At 40.5% G+C, this 18381-nt stretch overlaps 1 protein-coding gene across 3 annotated transcripts in view; it reads right to left on the bottom strand.

The window, feature by feature from the left end:
- Nucleotides 1–11981, bottom strand: part of Snx12 (sorting nexin 12) — a 126412-nt gene extending 114431 nt beyond the window's left edge. For 2 of the 3 annotated variants that reach the window (XM_055605059.1, XM_055605060.1), the window contains exons 1-4: nucleotides 11725–11981; nucleotides 5198–5293; nucleotides 3740–3864; nucleotides 3110–3200 (exon numbers count right to left, since the gene is read on the bottom strand). In XM_055605059.1, the coding sequence (XP_055461034.1) occupies nucleotides 3110–3200; nucleotides 3740–3864; nucleotides 5198–5293; nucleotides 11725–11889 (477 nt within the window). In that variant the 5' untranslated portion in view covers nucleotides 11890–11981. Of the gene's footprint in view, nucleotides 1–1364; nucleotides 3201–3739; nucleotides 3865–5197; nucleotides 5294–11724 lie in introns of those variants that run through there. The other variant, XM_055605058.1, reaches the window with a different exon arrangement.
- Between the last annotated feature and the right edge of the window lie 6400 nt (nucleotides 11982–18381).

Below are 18381 nucleotides of genomic sequence, written 5' to 3'. Positions count from 1 at the left end.
AAATCACCCCTACAATGATAACACCTAGAAGGCAAGAACATGAAGATTACAAGTTTGAGGCTACCCTGGGCAAGTTCCTGGCAAGCATAGGCTACAAGGTAAAACCTCATCTCTAATAAAAGATTAAGGAGAAAGGAGGACTAATTAACTAGGTATGCCTAAACCTTTCTTTATCTCTCATTTTTGTCTTGTCTATACAAGACAGAAATCTCTTGAATTTCTGTGTAGGAATACAATGTACTCACTCATCTTACTTGTACTTTGACTACTTTAACCCTACACCTAATCTAACTGAATACTATCTAAAATATTGTTAGTACTTTATTTTATAGCTGCTTTTTCTAGTTATTCTCTAGTTCATTCTGTAATTCTGCTGCCAACAAAGGCTGTCTCTCTTAATCACTCCTTTCCTTTATCTCACAGAAACATCTATTCTTCTTACTCCCACAGATATCTTTTAGTCATCTCATTCTCTAATGATCAAAAATCTCAACTTCTTTAATTCAGCTGACTCTTCTATTTAAAAGCAAGTATCACTCTTATATCCCTGTAATATCCTCATCTTTTGAACACATCATTTTCTATACCACTGTTACATTTTAAATTAAATCAAAAGTAGGTTTTCTAGGAGGATGAAGTCCTAAATTGACCAGGTTGGCCTCAAATTAACCATGTAATGAAGGCTGGCCTTGAACTCCTGATCTTCCTGGGATTATAAGCAAGTGCTATCACATCCAGCTCTAAAACTATCTTAAATTTACCAAATGACAAGATTCCTGCCTCCCTCATTCTAACCCTTCCTGGAATCCACCCTATGTACAAGACCATGTTAGTCAGGTGAAAACATACAACCATCAGAAGTTCTCAGGATTACACCCACTTTTTTATCTGTATTAGATCTGTTTGAAAAGCAACACAATGTAGCATCATCAAATGAGATAACAGGCAATGAAAGAAACTGTTGATGGTATGTGGGTGTATCAGAAGATGAATCTATATGTATATGTTTATGTACACATTACATATGCATATATAAACATGAGTAATATAAATACATTCAGCTCAAATTAGCAAAATTCCACAAATGTAAAAAATCAAATCTGCTAAATCTGACCTAAATCAGAGATGATATTATATGGCTACTTCCTAGGAGATGCATCATCTATGTGACAAAGTCAGATGCAATTTACAAGAAACCATAGGTAAACTACCATAAGCAGTCTGGATTCTGCTTTTCTCTAATGTAAAATAAATGCAAAGGTACTCATCACCCCAGGACAAAGGCCATGTTGTATGACTACTGCACAATACCCAGCAAGTGCTCAACACTAGGAAATAAAATTTACAACTTAAGGAGGAAAACGGAGGCTTGCTTCACAGTGGTTTAATATGAACAGAATTGAATATGACATTGTCTGACAGAAGAATGAACAATTTGCTGAATTAAAGCCCCAAGTCAGGATATATACATAGCAGAAGTGGGGCCTCAGAGTCTCAGCACTTGTGGACAATGAAAGAAGAAATCTTACAAAAAAAATCTGTAACAGATCAAAAGGCAGCAAGGACACTGATACTGGTGAGGTGGGAAAGGGGCTACTCAGCTCCCAGCATAGGCTCAGCAGCTGAACAGTTAATCTATCTCAAAGATCTTCAACACTGAGATGGGCTCCAAGTCCCATGTCAAAATCTAATCCTGATCTCTCTGACTAGGGTCACACCAGAATCAGCAATCCTTTTCCCCAAGGACCTACAGAAAAAAAAAAAAAAACAAAAAAAACACAAATCCTTCCATGATAGGAGTCTAAGGTACAAGTCCCAACTTTCACTGGGCACCAGAGTTAACTTGCTCTCATCCCATTTCTTGGACAGACAGCAGGTCCCAGCAAACAACCCACCACCTCCCGATCAATAGCCTACAATAGTTGTCAGCCTCAAGAAGCTGCTTTAGCCTCTAAGGTTTGGGAAATCTACACCTAGCTGCTAGCCCCATTTCAATTTCTGGGGACAACACTGAAGTTCCATTGGAAACAAGTGCAGGCAGTTCAATAACCCTGTGACCATGCTGGGGAAGGCAGCAGACTACTCTCACCCCTGAGCCCCATTCAACAGCTCAAAGTGCTTAGGAGAAATCAGAAACTGTGGTATGTATGTGTTTCTGCCCTTGGGGCAGCAGTAAATGAAATGGGAAAAGGAGGAATGGAAGGAGGAAAATGATGTTGCTCTTCCTTACCACCAAGAGGAACCTAAAACATGACCCCCCTCCCACCATTCAGGAAGTCACCTGGCAGTGATAAGTTGCTCTAATCCCTCAAAACCCATAAAGCTAACCCATAAAGTAACAAGGGCTTGAAGAGGGGGAGAACTCCTGGCCCATACAGACTCATTAGCGAGTGAGCAAAATACAAACAGCCAGAACAGGGAGCCAAAAAAGGGAGAGGGGCTAGGCAATAGGAGCACCCTACTATACTACCCTATGGCTTTCTTGACTTTGCAGTAACCATGATTGGCCCAGAAAACCCATACACTCTGCTCCACATATCAGACTGATTAAATTCTAGGAGGATTACTGCCATGAAAAGCAATAAGGAAGAGAAAAAAAAAAATGCTGAGAAAACTGGGAGCAGGCCTAGAAAAAAATAAGAAGTTTTAGGTCTCCACCAAATTTTCATGCAGGTAGGAAAAGTAGGGATTCTCCCCTATTCAGTGTTCCTGGTTAAACCTAAGAATAAGAAAAAGCCCCTAGACTTGCAGCATCAGTAATATATCCCAGTGCCTCATAGCACAAGCCCCCCTCCCCCCAAGATTAGCCTTCTGGCATGGGTAAAATGCCCAAGAAATTGCCTTCCAGGCCAATCCCTCTCCCACCCCAACCCCAAGCAAAGAGCATCTGCCTGTGGTTTCCCACCTCTCTTCAGAGAAGAGATACTAGCAGAGTGCCCACACAGTATAGTCTGGTACCAAGGGGCACAATGCAAGACAGTCTATCAGGCCAGGGGATGGGCAGCCAACTTCAGATCAAAGAGAGAGAGAGAGACTTAGTGTAAAAACCAATGTCATTTCAGCAGGAAAAGTAGAAGGCAAGTGGTGAGAGGGACTCCTATTGGCGCACCTTCCCAGGGACGTAGTTCCTATCAATTGCCTCCTCCTGCAGGAACATGTGTAGACAGCGTTCATTCTGAGCCAGTGGGTGCCCAGCGATTCTATAAAGAGACCAAAATGGTTATCAGTAGAATCTGGGATCAAAGAGAATTTGCAGGGGAACAGTAATGTGAAGAGGGGAGAAAGGACATAGCTAGCCCTTAGGTTTGAGCCTCTGGAGGACAACAGTGGGGTGTGACCTAAACTGTAATATTAAAGAAGGAACAAAGTAGGAAAATCCCTAGTTAAAAGGGTTAACATGCATTATGTTCTCAGGCCTTGGCATATAGGATCAGAATTTATTCACAGGAATGGAGTTTTACTATCTAGTTTGTCCACTACATCATATTACCTATTACAAAAGGACAAAGTAGACAAAAAAATATTAGAAAAATCATGATAGGCTGGGAGTATAATACCTTAGAGGTAGAGTGCTTGCCTAAGCATATGCAAGGCCCTAGAATCAAATCCCACAAAAAGAGAAAGAGTAAAGTATAGAACAAAGGAGTAAAGGGAGGACAGAGAAAAATGGGGAGGAAAGGCAGGTAAAGATTTTGTAATAGCAAAAGCAATAAGCAGAGCAGCCAAGAATTTGGCTTACTTGTTAATAAATTGTTCAAGGCCTTGCCGCCTTTCTTCAATGAAAGATTCCTCAAAGATCCCTTCATCTCCTCGGAAAGGGAGCTGCCGCTTCAAGGCCTTCCCAGGCAGTGGTGGTACTACAATCTGCAGTCAAATATCAGCCCAGTTGGAGAGGGCAAGAAAGAAGAAAGCAAATGAGATGGTAAAACATGTTCTCACTCTCCCTCCTTCCCTTCTTCTTTCCCTCCCTCTCCATGGCTACAGGGTGGCCTTAAACTATCTATGTAGCCAAGGATGACCTTGAACTTCTGATCTTCCTGCTTTCACCTGTCAAGTAAACTATATACCTCAGTTCTTTTAGGCCTGGGGTCCACCATGCCCCAAATCCAGCTACGATCTTAGAACAGTAAGGACACCTCATATAAATCCAACTTAATTTCTGTGGAAGGAGAGATTTATCATCTCAAAAGAAAGGAAATAAACTTCAATCATTCTTCACTTCCCTTAACTAGTCTGTACCATCCAAGCACTTAGCTAAGCTTTTCTTGACACATTTTTGCACTTATAGGAGTTTACTAACTTTACAAACAATAAAACAACATAATAGTTGAAAATACTATTCATGGGGCTGAAAAGATGGCTCATCAGGTAAGAGCACTGGCTGCACAAACACAAGAACTTGAATAAAAGCCAGGTGTGGTGGTGCATGCCAGTGATCCCAGCACTTGGGGAGGCAAAAGCAGGTAGATTGATATGAGTTCAAGGCCATCCTCATTTACAAAGTGAGGCCAGGACAGACAAGGCTACACAGAGAAACCCTATAAAGAAAAAAAGAAGAAAAGGAAGGAAAGAAGGGGGGGAGGAAGGAAGGGAGAGAGGGAGGGAGGGAAGAAGAAAGAGAGAGAGAGAAAGGAAGGAAGAAAGGAAGGAAGGAAGAAAGGAAGGAAGGAAGGAAGGAGAAGAGGAGGAGGGAGGGAGGGAGGGAGGGAGAGAGAGAGAGAGAGAGAGAGAGAGAGAGAGAGAAAGAAAGAAAGAAAGAAAGAAAGAAAGAAAGAAAGAAAGAAAACCTGAATATGGATTCCAGGACCCAAACAAAAGAGTTCAGCTCATGGTGAAAAGAAAATCACTGGAGATTGCTGGCCTACTTCCAAATTCAGTGAGAAATTTTGTCTAAAAGGTGTGAGGCATGGAGATACAGCAGGACACACAACCTACTCCTTTGGCCTGCATATGCCCTTACACCATATAAAACACACACACACACACACACACACACAATTTAAAAAACAATACTGTCCTAAACTTAGCTATTTCAACTTTCAAAGGGTATCCCCAACAACCAATATATTGGAAGTGGGTCCATAAAAAGGTATACACCCTTCCTACCCACTTCAAGACTTTACAGGGTGTGATATTATACCCGCTGAGTCTATACAGATCTCCTCCTACAATGATATGATTAGAGTATGAGCTGTACCTTACTATCTCGCTCCAGCTCATTTTTCAGCCACTCAAAGTCACTGTAGCGTCTCCGTACACAGGATTCTTTCAGCTTGAAGATAGGCAGGTTTGTCTACAAGGAAGGAAGAATGAATGAAGAGGATCCAGGTATAGTGGCATGTACTTTTAACACTTGGAAGGCTGAGTCAGAAGGATGGCCAGTCAGTTTGAGGTCAACCTAGGCCACACAGAGAATTCCAGATCAGCTGAGCCTAAATGGCGAAACCCTATCTCAAAAGTAAAAAACAACCAAACTGAAAACAGCCAATAAGTTCTGTTCCGCCTGTGCGGATCACATGTCAGAACCACTGGTAAAATCTCAATAAAGAAATAGCTCCTATGGGACTGAAAATATATCCCAGTGGTAGAGTACTTACCTATTCTGTATGAGCACCTGTGTTTGACTCCTAGCATCACAGAAAATAAAAATTGTTCCTATAGACCATATACCTAAAACTCACCCAAAACACTATCAGGTGAATATTAACCCTTACCATATCCAATCATATCACAATTGTTGATCAGAAGTCCCTTGCTGGGACTCAGTGGTAGAGCACTTGTCTAGCATGTTCAATGCTCTTGGCTCCACCCTACAAACACACAAACAAAATCCTTTGGTACTTAAAATTTATCTTATAGAGAAGACTCACAGTCATGTTATAATATGCATTATACTGGTTAGTCATGTGTTATTTGAGCTCAGATGGGTTTCCCAACCCATTTCATACCCACCCATGTTTGTCTCCATGTCCTCCAAGGCTCCCTCCCTGGGGATGTGCTTCCCCTTCCTATCTCTGTGATATGTAAGGAAAAAAAATACCCCAACAGTAAAAACAGTCTTTGAGAACAGGAAGGTAAATAATTTCTAACAGATGTTTATCCTATGATATAATAACGCCTGCAGTGGGGGGAAGGGGACTAAGGTTCAGCATGGGAGCCTCAAAATGTAAAGAAAGCTCCATCAGGAACTTCAGCTGACTGCCTAACTTCCCTGGTTGGTTTCTTCTGGACATTATCGATGCATGACTTGATGATGTTACATTTCTGTTGCTATTTGTTCTTTAACTTGGAAGCCTCATCTGAAGGGACATTTTCCTAGCTGTGATTCTCTGTATGGGGACCTCCAACCGGCTGCCTCAAAGGCACTTCCCAAGTCAATTTCTGCTGAGTATGTTGAGTACCTGACTTGATAATGTTTTGCTGTCTGTCTATCCCTTGCTATTTATTCTGTTACTTTGACTTGACATATACTGAAGCTTACTCATCTAAAATCAAAAGTATGGCTATTTCAGATCATTCTCTAGACCTCCAAGACATGTTTACCTCTGACTTCCTATTCCAACCTTTTCTATTCTGTAAGTCCTAACTCCATTCTAACTTCATTCAGAAAATCTTTCCTGGTAATTCCATCTGGGTACATACTACCTCCCCTCTGATCCCTTCTGACATTTACACTTTTCTTGAGGCCTTTTCTCTATACTAAGTTGGCTTCAAACTCCCTATGTGGCTAAGGATAACCTTGAATTTTTGTCTTCCTGCCTCTTTATGAAATTACAGTAGCGTACCACCACACCCAATTCATGAGGTGCTGGGATTCAAACCCAGGGTTATACATGCTAGGCAAATGTTTGCCAACTAAAATAAACCCACATCCCCATTTCTAAGGGTTTTGTTATGCAGCAGCAGATGACCTTGAACTTCTGATCCTTCCACCTTCACATTTTATGAAGTGTCATATCATATTTTCTTCATGTTTTATGCATCCTGTTTGTTGTCTATACAACTAAATTATGATCATAAATTATAATCTGACTTTATTATTTAGTCCCAGCACATGGGAGGCAGAGGCAGACAGATCTCTGAGTTTAAGGCAAAGCCACTACACAGAGTTCCATACCAGCTAGAACAATATAGTGAGACACTATCTTTTAAAATAATAATCAACAACCATGGCAACTTTTACTTCTCCCAAAATTTAGGTTATCACTATGCAATTACGCAATAGAAACCTTATATATCGAGTTACCACTTTACCTAAAAACTAAGAATGAATATCCATTATATATGGTATCTTTCTGAAGCATAATCATTCCTACATCTTAATCATTGAGAAGACTCCTCAGGCTCTAGTGGTAAGAGGAACTTGTAACAAATAAAAAGCCCAAATCTTTATTCCTATCTACAAATTCTAAATGAAAATGGTCCAATACATATATTAATCTAGACAATATTTCTTGTTGGCCAATTCAGAGCAATGGGTCAGTAATAATAAAACAATTTTTTTAAAAATTAAAACCCTCTTCTCTACGTAACTGCTTTTTGGCAAGAAAGGAGTATCTTGGAGTTCTGGTAAAGCCCACATGGTCCTTACTATATCAACTTTTATAGACCTCACGTCTTGAAAGCACCTCCAGGCAAATAAAAGGTCAACTAACATGAGCTCCAACCCTACCCAATATCTTCAAGGTCTAAGAAATATCAATAGGTTTAAATAGAAGTCTGATATAAATAACATTTTGTCATCTAAATAATTCTTTAAAAGAATACACAAAATGGAAAAAAAAAGAGAATCTTTTCTTTAGGGCATGCCCCCCTTCCATAGGTCCACAATGCTCCAACAGATGGTCCCATGCCCAAAAGTATATGGGCAACACAAATTCAACTGGATAATTTTATTTTGTGTTGTTTTCAAAGAAGACTCAAAGTTGGAGAGATAGCAAGGTAGAGAGATTGATCAGGAAGGAATTAGGAGGGAAAATAGGAGTGAATATGGTCAAAATGCACTGTATGAAATCCTCAAACAACAAAAAGATTTTTAAAAAGGAATAAACAAAGTAACCAAACATTGACAAAGACCTGTAATGCCAAGAGTTGAAAAGCGCAACTAAGAGGATCAGTAATTCAAAGTCAACCTCAGCTACAGTGAGTTTTACACCAACCTAAGATACATGAAATTTAGAGAAAAAAAAAAATAAGAAACTGGAGGTCGGTTAGATGACTGGGCAGGAAAAGGTGCCTGCATCCAAATCTGACAACCTGAGTTTCATCCCTAGAAGCCATATGGTAGGAGAGACCAAGTCTTGCAAGTTATCCTCTGACATGTGCTGCAACCCTTCCCCTGAACACAAAATAAATACAAATCAATATTAAAAAAAATTAAAGGTGCTGGAAAGATGGCTCAGTGTTTGAAAGAGCATTTGTTCTTACAAAGGACCCAGGCTGAATTTCCAGAACCACTGTCTGCAACTCCAGTTCCAAGATACACATGATGCAAAGTTTTATGTTTGAGAAAAACACTCATGTACATAAGAGTGTTTAATCTTTAAGTTTATAATTTAAAAAAGAAACTAGAAATTTGTTTCTTGAAAGAAAAGCCTCTGGTAGTGACATTTGCAGACCGTTTTAAACAGTAGACTGCCTGAAATGTGTACTATGTGCATGTGTTAAGTGTTTAAAATTAATCCATTATAGAAAAATTATCAAAATATCCTAAGACAAAAAAAAAAGACATTTAGGATCATGTGATTCTAGATTTACACTTGTGTTCACTACAGATACTGTGTTCCCCAAAATGTAGAAACATAATTAGTGGACTTTCACAGAAGCCAACACAGGACCAAACAAAGAAAATGCTGAGCAGATTCCTCCAGCACTGCCAGACTACCTACTATCATTTTATGGGCTCTGTTTGACTTTTAAAAAGTGAAAACGAACTGGGCATAGTAGTGCACACCTTTAGCCCCGGAACACAAGGAGGCAAAGGCAGACGGATCCCTGTTAATTCAAGTTCAGACTGATCTACAAAGTAAGTCCAGGAAAGCCAAGGCTACACAGAGAAACCCTGTTTGAAAACTAATAAACAAACTATGCTTTCCTTACCCTCAAAAGAGGGCAAAATTATTTCCCTCCATCTCAGCACCTAGCCATCTAAGAGAAAAGCTACTACATAATAAAAGGACAGACCCTGAACTACAAACTACAAATTATATGAAGAAGCCAGAATTGTATAATGCAGGATATTGCAGGCCTTTGGTCTCATCTCAACACAAAATAAAGTGAAAGGAGAGAAAAAAAACCCCACAAAACTCAAGTCCACATTGAACTATCCAAATGTATAATGTGAAGCCACCATAGCACCTCTCCATACTCCTCTGGCAGGCAGGATCCATTCCTGAATAAAATTAAAGAGAATAGCTTCATCAATATTTATTACACAGAGCTGAAGGTATAGATCAATGGAAGAGTGTATGCACAACATGCATGAGGTCTGAATTAAATCCCCAGAACCAGAAAAAAAAATACAAATAATTATTTGTCTAAAAACTATAGTTCAATAAAACAGTAAAAGCATCAGATCAACCCAAACCCAGAATGAACCATCATCAACTCTTACCAACATTGTATATGTAGAACTGTGGAAGGGACTGATGAAAAAACTCAGTGTAACCCAGGCAGAGATAGCTCAAACCTGTAATTCCAGCAGAGACAGAGGCAGGAGGATCTCTTTGAGTTTGAGGCCAGCCTCGTCTACAAAGCAAGTCTAAGACAGCCAAGACTACATAGAGAAACCCTGTCTTGAAAAAAGCAAAAGAACAACCAAAAGGCTCAGTGTATATTTTGCACACTAAGTTTTGCAACTAAGCCTTAACAGAGCAATAGAAAGAACATGGACTTTGGAGTCAGAGACTTGGTTTCAAGTCCCAGCCCCATCTGATACCATTACATCTGTATCTGGGGAAATGACTTAAACTGTATTCTTTCCTGATTCCTTTTTTTTTTTTAAGGTATACAAAAACTAAAACCTATCCTGGGCATAGTGGTATACGGCCTTAATCCTAGCAATTTAGAGGCATAGGCAGGTGGATCTCTGACTTGGAGATCAGCCTGATCTACAAAGTGAGTCCAGGACAGCCACGACTACACAGAGAAACCCTGACTCAATAAACACAACAAATTTTAAAAAACAAACAAATAAAAGAAATTTAAAACTAGTTTTGGTGCCTGGCCCATTGTAGGGACTAGATGGATGGTCTCTGTTGTCATCAGACTACTGAAAGGAAAGAGCTATTTCCTGACTAATCCCTAAGGCTCTTATGCACCTAGACAAAATGTCTAGGATCCTAAAAGCAGTCTTTACACTGAACAAGTTAAACTTAGGTTCCCTTGAGTTATTAAGCCCTCCTCCATTAACACTTCTCTTTTATCACAGTTTGACAAATGTAAATTCTATCCTTCTCCAAAGAGATTTCAAAGAGTCTAGTCTCCATAAAACAAGTGTGCCTCATGCTGCTATCAATTTATTCACCCCCACCCGGGTTAGAGCGTGCCATTTCTCCATGAGATTGTCAAGCACAAGCAGAACAAACATTCTTATTCAATTCATCAAAAAAAATGAGAGCACCATATGACTGTTAGATCTTCAGTGCTATTCAAAAGGGATGCTGTTCACAAAGAGTATCCTGAATCTCACAAGGAAAACTAAAAAAAACGATTCTTAATTTTTTTTAACCTGTACCATTTCAACTGGGAAAAAAAAAAGTGAACCATGTACTCTATCTGCACAGTCTAACCTTGTACTATGTATGGACTAAGCACTATCGACTAAGAGAATAAAGTCCCCTGAGATGCAAACTGGAAACGCCATTCTTGGAGCCATTGTGAAATGTCATGTATTAAAGTAACTACAGACCAGGAACAGAAAAAGCAAATGACCTTTTTCAAAACACCTAAAAGGGCAAATGGCCTTTTTCAACACACCTAAGTGAGAGCCAATAAAAACTGAAGTAAACATTCTGGATCCTTCAGATCTAAAGGATCAGCAGAGGATGAGAGCAGCAACTGACAATCCACCAATCCCGGGGCAGGGCCAGTTTTATGTGAGACATTGTGGAACCTAAGAAACTTAAGCATAAAACATCTCTCTGAGACGTAAATCTTATGCAACTCAGCAAAGCATTCAGTGTCAAAATTGTTTTTGTACTTCTGTTCCCATAAGCCTACTGTCTCCCTTTCCTGTAGTCTTTCCTTTAACTAAAGGCTTTGCTTAACTCCATCATCCCAGAGCGATCTCATTGGGAAGAAGCTGAGCTCTTTCACCCCCCACCTTTAGAACGACCTCCCATAACCTAGTTTAGTTATGGGACCCAGCGACACATCACCTTGGCTTTCCATCCTGAGCCTTTTTCCACCCTCCCCTTTCGTCTTCCTGTCAATCATGAGTCCAATCTATTTGAATTCCTCACTAATCTTTGTCCATCTTCCACACCCTGTCCAGCCATGCTTCACTTCTTCCTCGTGAGCACTTGTTTTCCTTCATCCCCGCCCTAAGTCCCCTCTGGAGTTTTCTGCACCCTCAGGCCACAACTGAGTCTGAAGCCGTCTCTAAACCTTTCAAGCCCTACCCCTCACATGACCCCTCCAAGCTTCCCCGCCGTTAGTCGTCCCCAAGCCCACTCTCCTCCCACTTCGTCCTCCCTGAGCTGTCTCCCTCACCCCGTGACTCACCCGCATGCGAACCTCATAGGTAGTGAAGCGCGCGCGGCCCACGCCCACCGTCTGTGGATTAAAGATGTCTATCTCCAGGAAGTTACTTGGTGGCCCATAAGCGTCGGTCAGGTCCTGAGGCTTCGAGTTAAGGCGCCGAGTGTCAGCCACTGCTGTGTCCGACATCTTTCCGAAGAAGAGACCGGTACCGGCGAAGGGGGTGGGGGACAGAGGCCTAAGGCAAGAGCGCGCACGGCCCCTCCCGCTTGCAAAATAACCAGCCAACCCACAGACGGCGGCGACGCGCACGCGCGCACGCATGCGCGCACTGACACACAGCCCGAGTCCCCGGCGCTTCACCCTGAGTAGCCGCCATGCTGACTAGGGCTTGTACTGTAGGGTAAAAATCGTCATTCAGACTTTCAGGTGGTACTGGTATTGGCCTTGGAACCTGCATCTACAATACTCACTGTTCAATACTTTGAGAAGCGCCACACACTGGCTTCGCCAATCTGTGTTTCTCAACCCAAGAAATTGTCTCATCCCGTGCATCAATCATGGGCACTGCCCCGAGAGCTATTATCCTAAGGTGACATGCCGAACCCCTAGGTGCTGAATAAGTCAGGATTTTCCACGAAATTTTCTGGAAGATAGGGTTCCAACAATAGTACCAAAAGCGTGGAATACAGCCCCATTGCTTGTGCCACTGAAAGTTTCAGTTCAAGCTACAAACAACTTGAGTATTCAGTAAGCAATACGTTGTAGTGCCAGGGAAGCAGCAAACACGAATCGTGAAAACAATAATGATTTCCTATTTTCGCTTTTCAGGAATAGCGGGTGTATCTTCATTCTCCACACCTTGCTACATAACTAATTCCAGGTGTACTCATTTCTTTAAAAATTTCAGGACGTTTATTTCATAACTTCTCTGTATATTCTGCAGAACCCCACACTTGGCTATGCTTTGAGCTTGCTTGTAATGATGAAGATATGTGTCTACATGACAATATCTTTTTAAAACATATGCATATGTATTTACACATATGAACTTACTGAGACAGAGTCTTACATTTTATCCAGGCTGGCCAGTAACTTGCCAGGCTAACCTCAAACTTAAGGCAACGTTCCTGCCGATCCCTCTTGACTTCTGGTGTTACTAGTCTGTGTCACCAAGTCCAACTAGAAATTTTTTTTCTAGTTGTTTTGTCGTTTTGAGACATTGTCTTGTGTATTCCAGGCTGCTTTCAAACTTGCTTTACAGCTGAGAACAACCTTGAACTTCTGACCCATCTGCCTGTATCTCCCAAAATCCTGGGATTACAGGCTTACTCCACTACACCCACAGTACAGTTTTGTACTGTGCTGGGGATCAATTCCAGGGTCTATGAAATCAACTGTATCCCCAGTCCTTAACAACACATTTTAAAGACTGATTTATACATATCACATAATTTTGAAGAACTATTTTAACTTTTAAATGACTACTTTTATTTTTCATGTATCTGCGTATTTTGCCTGCAAATGTGTTCATGCATCATGTGTAAACAGTGCCCAAGGAGTTCAGAAAAAGATGTCAGATCCCCTGAAACTGGAGTTACAGATGGTTGGGACCTACCATATGGGTACAGGGACTCAAAGTTGGGTCCTCTGCAAGATAGCCATTGTTCTGAACCACTGAGCCATCTCTCCAGCCCTCCATGCTCCATATTAAGAGGTAGACAGGTGGTAATTTTATGTCATCCTTCCTTCTCCCATTACCTAACCTCCTCTCAAAACAAACAAGCAAGCACAAAAACTCATATCACTGATGACTGAATTATTTCAACAATGTATAAGGACTTACAATTGATCAATTCAATTAATTATTGAATTTAGTATGACTGGTATTTACAAACTAGTTCTGTGCCAAGCACTGTACTAAATTCTAAAAGACATAGAGTTATGAGAGTTCCTCCTGCTGTTGATGAGTTAACTCTTTATTTTTTTTTTTCAGTCAGAGTTTCTCTGTGTAGCCCTGGCTGTCCTGAAACTCACTCTGTGGACCAGGTTGTACTCAAACTCAGAGATCTAGCAACCTCTTCCTACCAAGTGCTGGTATTAAAGGTGTGCACCATCACTGCCCAGCCATAAGTTCATTTTGTAAAATGTGACAAATATAAACAAGTGTTCAAAGTAGCACACAGAAGCTAGGTAACTGAGCTGGGCATGGTAGTCCGTGCATATGATCCCAGAAATTGGGAGGTGGACACAGGGGTTTCAGAAGTTCAAGGCCACCCTCTGCTATGCAGGACATTGGAGACCAGCCCAGGCTATAGTGGAATCTTTTTTCAACAAAACAAAACAAAAAGTTATATATTTGGCAGCCAGGCATGATGGTGCGTGCCTTTAGTCGCAGCACTCAGAAAGGCAGAACCAGGCAGATCACTGTGAGTTCAAGGCCAATCTGGTCTACAAATTGAATCTGGAACAGCAAAGGCTACACAGAGAAACCCTGCCTTGAAAAAAAACAAAACAAAGCAAAAAAGGATATATATTTTTTAAAATTGGGGAAGACTTCCTAGAGGAAAACACATCAGCTTTTAACACATTAAAAGACATGAAGGATATGGGCTGTAGAGATAACTCAGCAGTTAAGAGTACTTATTCTTCTTGCAGAGGACCTGGGTTTGATTCCCAGCACCCATATAGTGGCTCATAAGCATCCCTAACTCCAATTCCAGGAGATTCACTGCTCTCTTCTCCCCTCCTTATGCACCAGGTACACATAAATACTTGCAGGCAAAACATTCATAAATTTAATTTTAAAAAAATGTTTCAAAGGCATAAAGGAGAAATAGTTGTGGAAATAGGGAAAGGCAGTTTCTGGCACAGGAAATAACATATTTAAAGCCATTGCAGGAAGAATCTCTACAATATTTTTAGGAAATTATCACCAATTCAGACTGTATAATGGAAATGTTTAAAGGATATCTGGGGCTAAGCAGAAGAGAGCCAGCCCTGTATATTAAACAGAGTGTCTCTGGCTTTATGATAGGTGATAGGGAGACACTGAAGGATCTTAAGGCAAAAAAAAAAAAAATTAGAAGGGCATGATTGTATTTCTTTTAGAGAGACTATTTTGCAGGTAACATGAGAAAATGTATTTAAGTTGAATGTGACTAATTATGAATGAAGCAACCACAGACAGCGGTGACAGGGCCAGGTGTGGTGGTACATGCCTATGGTCCCAGGACTCAGGGTGTCAGAGGCAGGCAAATCACTGTGAGTTCAAGGCCAGCCTGGTCTACAAAGTGAGCCCAGGGCAGCCAAGGATATAGAGAAACCCTGTCTCAAAACAACAACAACAATAAAAAAAAAGAGAGACAGAGAGAGAGAGAGAGTGGTGAGAGCTAGAGAGGTGGTGCAATGGTTAAGAGCAATTACTGCTCTTGCAGAGGACTTGAGTTCAGTTCCCACTGTCCACGATGGGTATCTCACAACCTTGGGTAACTCCAGCTCTAGGAGTTCTGAGGTCTTCTTTGGGTCTCTGAGAGCACCTACTCCTGAGTGGTACACAACAGACAAGCAGGCATATACACATACACATAAATAAAAGCCAAGGAAAAAGTTATGAGAATGAAATAGGATTTGTATTAGATATGTTGATAAGCCAGTATAGGACTTAAATATGTGAGCCATGAATTAAGACTTCGTAGATTTAAAGCCCTGCTTCCTATCTGTGTTTTCCTGAGTAAATTGTAAAAAAGTTTTCCTTGCCTATAAAACTAAGCCAGGCATGATGATACACAACATTAATCCCATAACTCAGGGAAACAGAGACAGGCTGGTCTCTGTGAGTTCAAGGCCAACCTGGTCTACAGAGCTAATTCTAGGACAGCCAGGGCTACACTGAGAAACCCTGTCTCCAAAAACAAAAAAAAATTATATATAGTATTTCACAAAGTAGTTGTTAATAAATATTAACTATTATTAATATTTGAAAAGGAAGGAGAGGGAGGGAATTGAAATGACCCTTGGTTTTCTGACCAGGCACCATCAATCAACATTGGAATTACAGAAAGAGGAGTACATTGAGAGAAAATTAGTTCAGTTAAAATAAATCAAAGTTATTTAGAAGACATGCAGGTGTCGATGTCCAGCTGGCAGCTGAAAATACTTGCTGACGCTTGAGGGCATGATGAGAGTTAGAGATAGACAGGTTCATCAGAATATAGTGTAGAAAGAAATATGTGGAAAGAAAGAACAGATTTAAAAGCTAGTGAGATAATACCATTTGAATGGGAGAGTGAATCCCTACAATGTTTCTGGAAGACAAATTGGCTATGTGTTTTGTTTTGTTTTGTTTTGTTTTGTTTTGTTTTGTTTTGTTTTGTTAATGACTCTAAGAAATTTTATAAAGAAAAAAAGAGTGGTCCCACGTACACTTTGAAAGAATAGAAATTTTTGTGGTTTTGTTTCTTTGTTTTGGGGAGGTGGTTTTAGTTGATTTTTTTTTTTTTTGATTGGTTGGTTTGTGTCAGTTTTTCAAGACAGAGTTTCTTTATATAGCCCTGGCTGTCCTGGACTCACTGTGCAGCCCAAGCTGGCCTCAAAGTAATAGAAGTTCACCTGTGTCTGCCTCCTGAGTGTGGTATTTAAAGGTGTGTGCCACCAACGATCAACTAAGAATAGTTATTTAGACAGGGTCTAATGTAGCCTAAGTGGACTATGAACTTCTGCTCTTCCTGCCTCTACCTTCAATGTGATGGGATTACAAAAATGAGCTACTACCATACCATAGATGAAAACTTTTTAAAGTGAAATATTTACTATGCAGGCATGGTGATGCACACCTATATTTTCAATATTCAGAAAGCTGAGGCAGGAAGATTATCAAAAGTTTGAGGCCAGCCTGGGCTACTTAGTGAGTGCCAGGCCAATCAGGGCTACATAACCAAACTGTCTCAAACACACCAAAGCTAAAAAAGATAGGAAGTACATTTTCCTGGACATGGCAGTGCACCCCTATAATTCTAGCACTTGAAAGATAGGAGCAGAAGGATCAAAAGTTTAAGAGCATCACTGCAAATGTAGGTTAGTTGGTGGAGTGCTTGGCTGACATGCAAGAAGCCTTGGGTTCTTGTATAGCAACAAACTAGTTGTGGTGTCAGATGCTTGTGATCCTATAACTGGGGATGTGGAACAGGAAAATCAGAAGTTCTACACAGAAAATTCCAGCGTAGTCTTAGCCTTGAACATGAGCCAGGCCCCTCAAAAAAAGAAAAAAAAATACATGGGTTGTAATGAACATAAAAAAAAAAAATTAAAATTTTAATTAAAAAAAAACATGGGGCTGGAGAGATGATCCAACCGTTAAGACTTCTGCTGCTCTTGCGAAGAACCCCAGTTCAATCCCTGGCACACACACCAGGAGGTACACACCCACCTGCAGCTCCAGCCCCCGGTGATCTCTCTTCTGGTCTGGGCGGGTGCCCACACATATGTTCCCATATGCACACACACACACACACACACACGCACACACACACACACACATAAATAAAATTTAAATATAAATAAAAGAAATGTTTTGTTTTTTTAATTTAAGAGTTCAAAGTAAGCCTTGTTTCAAAAAATTGGACGGGGCTGAGTGTGGTGGTGCCCACCTTTAATCTCCGTACTCAAGAGGTGGAGGCAGGAGGATTCTGTGAGTTTGAGGCCAACATGGTCTACATAGATAGGTACAGGTTAGCTAGTGCTACATAGTAACACCCTATCTCAAAACAAACAACAACAAAAAAAAAACTGTTGTGATGGCTGAAGATCCACCTGAGTCTGGGCTAAAGGGTATAGTTCAGTGGCAGACCACATGCTAAGCATATGTGAACCCCTGGGTTTAATCCACAACACCCCAAAACAAAATAAAATAATGTTCAGTGCTTGTTGATATGGAATGATATACATTAAAATGTAAGAAAAGGGGCGAAAGAGATGGCTCAATGGTTAAGAACAGTTGCTGCTCTTGCAGAGGACTAGATTTTGAGTCCCATGGCCTACATGACAGTTCACAGCCATTTGTAACTCTAGTTCCAGGGCATCCTATGTCCTCTTTTCATATCCATGGGCACCGCATGCACATGGCTCAATTATATACAGATTAGTAAAACACTTATACACATAAAATAAAAATAAGTCTTAAAAAATAATGTGTAACCCTGTCTCAGAAAAAAAAAAAAACACAACAAGAAAAATATAAGGTGTAAAATGATAGAAGATATCAGCTTCTGGCTTCCATTTTCACAAGTGTGTGCACCCCCTACAGACACACACACACACACACACACACACACACGCACACACACACACACACACACAAAGTGAAAAAAAATCTAGACATAGTGTTATATGTCTACAACTACATTACAGAGTGAGAACTTGTCTCAAAGCAACATCTCTGAAAGTGAGAAGACCTGGTTAAAAAAAAAAAGTCATAGTATAATTTGACTTGTACAAAAATATTAATATACATAATAATTTTTTAGATTTTTAAAATTTTTTATATGTTTAGGTGTTATACCTCTGTATGTGTACATGTTTGTGTATGTATAAGTGAGGACAATGGATCCCTTGGAAGTAGAGTTACAGATGGCTGTGAGCCAACATGTAGGTTCTGGCAATCAAACCCAGGTCCTCTGCAAA

The sequence above is a fragment of the Psammomys obesus genome, unplaced genomic scaffold (assembly GCF_907164565.1).
Source record: "Psammomys obesus unplaced genomic scaffold, mPsaObe1.curated_primary_1811, whole genome shotgun sequence".
NCBI lineage: Eukaryota > Metazoa > Chordata > Mammalia > Rodentia > Muridae > Psammomys > Psammomys obesus.
This window is presented reverse-complemented; position numbering and strand designations above follow the sequence as displayed.